This window comes from Coffea arabica, chromosome 8e (genome assembly GCF_036785885.1).
Source record: "Coffea arabica cultivar ET-39 chromosome 8e, Coffea Arabica ET-39 HiFi, whole genome shotgun sequence".
Lineage (NCBI taxonomy): Eukaryota > Viridiplantae > Streptophyta > Magnoliopsida > Gentianales > Rubiaceae > Coffea > Coffea arabica.
In genome coordinates, this window is record NC_092324.1 from 45,423,244 (window position 1) to 45,427,380 (window position 4,137).

General features: G+C 37.7%; 1 protein-coding gene across 2 annotated transcripts; it reads right to left on the reverse strand.

Moving 5' to 3' along the window:
- LOC113705434 (protein NRT1/ PTR FAMILY 1.2-like) lies at positions 1 to 4,137 on the reverse strand. 2 transcript variants are annotated; one of them, XM_072061746.1, is made up of 4 exons: positions 3,892 to 4,137; positions 3,576 to 3,793; positions 1,367 to 1,872; positions 1 to 1,001 (listed from the first exon to the last, which is right to left on the reverse strand). In XM_072061746.1, the coding sequence occupies exons 1-4, from the start codon at positions 3,995 to 3,997 to the stop codon at positions 110 to 112; spliced, it is 1,722 nt and encodes a 573-aa protein (XP_071917847.1). In that variant the 5' UTR covers positions 3,998 to 4,137; the 3' UTR covers positions 1 to 109. The 2 variants fall into 2 exon arrangements, with proteins under 2 accessions (XP_071917847.1, XP_071917846.1); XM_072061745.1 differs by having other exon boundaries at positions 1,367 to 1,917.

A 4,137-nucleotide genomic window follows, 5' to 3' on the forward strand; every position in this document is an offset into this window, starting at 1 on the left:
TAGTGATAAAGATTATTTCCTACATTCATCATATTTATTGCTAGAATTGTTGTAATCACTGCAGATACATAAATTGTAGCAGAGGGACAACATTAGTATTACATATTCATCAAGCTGAAGGTAAAGGAGCATAACCAGATTCTTTTTCTGGTACCTTTTTAGATAGCATATTGCTGTTGTGAGGAGATTTATAGAAGCGGCAGCAAAAGAGAAAATAGAAAAAGTTGATTAAGTTTAAGAAGCCGAGCAGCCAATAATAGTAGTCAAGATGACCTTCATTCAGGTTGCTGGCCAACCAGCTTGCTTTACCACCATGACTAGTAATGCTATTGATAATATTCACCAGAAGACTTCCAATCAGACTAGCCAGAGCCATCCCAAATGTGTACATAGCCACTCCAACACTGGACATGCTCTTGGGGAACAGCATGTAAAAGAACTGTATCTGTCCAATTGCGTTTAAAGCTTCAGCCAATCCAATGCATACCGTCTGTGGCACTAACCACATAGCAGACATGTCCAGGACAGCATCAGGATCATCCTCAACCCCCTCCTCAACTGCTTTTTTCAGCCTTATGCTCTCGACTACACCTGCCAATACCATTGCGATAAATGACATAATCAGCCCCATGCCCATCCGTACTATGGGACTTAGTCCTTGCGGATTACCAGTATATCTCGCCAATAGCGGTGCTAGTACACGATCATAAAATGCGACCCAAATTGTTAAAGTAATTATCATGAACAGACTAAAGGATCCTGCAGGAATTTCAAAATTTGAGAACAAGTGCCTATCCATGGAATTTGCTTGAAGTGTTAGAAAACCTTGGTCCATGGTCAATATAAGTACAAGGCCTGTGGACCACATGGGTATGACTTTGAGAAGAGCCTTAAGTGATTCAAGCTGTTCCACACTGCAGAGTCTCCATGGATTTGAAGCTAATCCATCTGAAGTTAACTCTGTGTCGGGGTCTTGAACAACACAAGCCTTATTTAAACACCTGTACCAGTGCTTAAAGCATCAAGTAAAACAACCAAGGATCCTACTTGAAAAAATGTCAAAGTGATTTTATTGTAGGCTATACTGATCAAGCAAAAAGTATTTTTATTATCTTTCTCTCACAAAGGAGAAAGCAACTCCTCTGTCTGATAACTACGTTTCCGAGCAAGATCCAGATTGATACAAATGTTTTGATTATCCAATTAACATCCAATTATTGTAAACAATCATACTAACTGCAGTGTATTCTCTAAAAAACTGACTGGCAGTCTGTGTCAGAGGCTGTCAATATCAACATATCTAAAAGTCTCAAGAGTTTGAGAAACTTTACTATTGTAATGGCATCTAAAAATGTAGCAGCTGTACCTGAACTCCTCAGTGGGTGATAGAAGCTTCGACTGCCGGGTTCTATGGTAACACTTGTATTCTTCGTCCAAAGGGTATTGAATCTCTCTCTTTCTAAAGGCTGCCACAAGGACTTGAAAAAATCCAGTAAACAAGCTCTCACTAGGTTTTGCTTTGATGTAAAGAGAGGAGCCAATTAAGAACATCAGAGCAGAGAAAACCATGAGAATGGCAGGGATTCCAAATCCAACTGACCAACCCAAATGATCCTGGATGTAAACAATAACAGTCATGGCAAGAACAGTTGAGATTCCTGTAGAAGCATAATACCAGTTGAAATAAGTTTCTAGAACCCTCTCATTATTGGGATTTTGTTTGTTGTCAAATTGGTCCGCACCAAAAGCAATAGAACAAGGCCTAATACAACCAGCTCCAACAGACATTAGCAAAAATGAAGACAACAAGGGAATGATTTGAGCTCCATTTGGAGCACTGCACTTGTGCTTCAACTGGTCACAAGATAAAGGCTGCAATTGTGGAACCACAGCAGTCAGCCACAGAAGAATCATTCCCTGCACAAACAGACAATATATTGATTTTCAACCAAAAAGGGGACAGAGATTTCAATCCCCACAATCTTACCCTAATACCAAATATTTATGACATATCAACACCATAAAAAAGACAAATGCCCTATCGGGCATACCAATAACTACATGCATACCAGTACTAGATATGACAGCATTGAGATGATCTTACTTTACAGATTCTCTTTTACATATGGATCCAAAAGCAACTATTCTTGTCATATTTCTATTCCACCTTTCCTAATGATGCTTAGAAGCTTATATGTTGATAGTTGTATGTTACCAAATCATATCATGTCATTGCACAGTCAAACAGATTGTCTGCATGCATATGTGACAGCACAAGTACATAATCAACATTTCTACTTCGGCAAACAAGCAGCCTAATTGCTTCACAAAGGATACATTACAAGCATTTCATCTATGATAAATCTGTCTCTAATTCAACAAAAGGTTGAAAAGTTCTCAGCCAAAGTTAACCTGGTATCCAACTAATATTTCCTGTCTATTTTACTTTATCAATCCTATCAGCTAATCTTCAAGATAGCTTTCCTTTTGCAGGATATTGAGAGGAGGAACCTTTTAATGCAGCCCCTTAGGAGGCACATCCATACAAACAATTTGGGCACTTGATTAGTCACAAATTTGTGCAAATTCTGATGACTTGGAGTTGCACATGCGCATAAAGCAACATATTCAAGAGAAATTATTTGGCTTTGAGCTCTCTGTAACTGTGGCTAAGACAAAAAGTAAAGCAACGTTCTAGAGACTTTGTTTGATCTTTTGGTTAACTTCTTCTTACAGGCTAGCTCTACAGACTCTACTTTTCTTCAGAAATTCTGGATTGAAAATATATTATAGTGTTAATATAGTAATCTATCATCTTCAAAATAAAGCTTAGATAAGCTACCGAACGGGGAACCAAAGACACTGACTCCATACACAGGACTACACGCTGATGAACTTTGAAACCCTCTTTAAGATTACTATCAGTTAGTGGACATACCTCAAAGTAGCCACTCAAAATTCACCTCTCAAGCAACTCAAATCTGAATTTCACTCCTTTCTTCGCCTTCATTTACCTTAATAAGACATTATACTGATTTATGCGTATAGCAGAATCACAGTGCAGGTATTCTACATTTTCCATCCATCAGTTAATTTACCAAGGTTTGTTTCATCTTCTTCAACATCAAGAAAACTGCCCCTAAATTTTTGTAATTTAAGGGTGAATAAGTAGTAGCATCTGGTGCTAATTAGTTGAATAGGTTCAATTTGCAGTGGAATTGACCCTGATTCTTCTTTACTATAATAGTTAACTCCAAGAAAATTTAACATTGACAACAATGATAGGAAGAACTTTTGATTTGGACCACATTAATTATATTCCTCAGTCATCAAATTCCCAATTCCCTAAAGAAAGATGTTATCAAGAAACAGCAACAGAATCGCTTCATTGTTTATTTTTATACACAAAACTTGCAAATGTTGGCTCAAAATTATGCACAGATGAGTAATTCCACAACAATTTAACATAATAACAAAACTTGGGCCATTTCAAAGACGCAAATTTTACTTAAAAACAAACAAACATAATAGACTAAATTGATCACCAAACAAAGAAAAAGTTACAAGGGACTCACAAGAAGGCTGGAGATGGATCCAAGAAAAATGACCCGGAACCGACCCAAATAAGAATCTGACAGAAAAGCACCAAAGAGGGCCAAACCATTGGACAGAGCAGACCAGATAAAGAGTATACTTGAAGCAGTGACAGTTTGAAAATGATAGATTCTTGTCAAGTAGAGTATCATGTTTGGCATTAGCCCCTGGCTTGCCAACCTCTCAAATGCTTCATTCACTGCAAAATAGATAAACCCAAAAAGGGTAAAAGAAAAAGATCAAAACTTCAGTCCAATAAAGATAAATGCAACTCCAAGATAACATGGGCTTGCTTACCTATGATAAAAGGCATGGTTTTGAGACCTCCCTTTGTCCTTCTTGGTGGAGAATGACCAAGTAAACTCTCTTCTTCTGGATTGACGTCCATCTCCTCTGCTTCCATCAACAGTTTCTTTGAAGAGTAGAACTAGACTATTGTGTTAGTTTTCTTTTTGGTGTCAAGTATACTGTGCTAGTTGAAGTAAAGACTTTCATCAAACAAGATACTTCTCAAAGGAGGACTTTTAGCTGTCTCTTCCATGG

What these genes read in the sequence shown, in the direction of transcription:
- LOC113705434 (XM_072061745.1), bottom strand. Translation starts at nt 3,997, where the DNA reads ATGGAAGCAGAGGAGATGGACGTCAATCCAGAAGAAGAGAGTTTACTT. An exon ending in AACCATGCCTTTTATCATAG is followed by an intron (nt 3,794 to 3,891) that starts GTAAGCAAGCCC and finishes TCTATTTTGCAG; the next exon opens with TGAATGAAGCATTTGAGAGG. An exon ending in GATCCATCTCCAGCCTTCTT is followed by an intron (nt 1,918 to 3,575) that starts GTGAGTCCCTTG and finishes CTGTTTGTGCAG; the next exon opens with GGAATGATTCTTCTGTGGCT.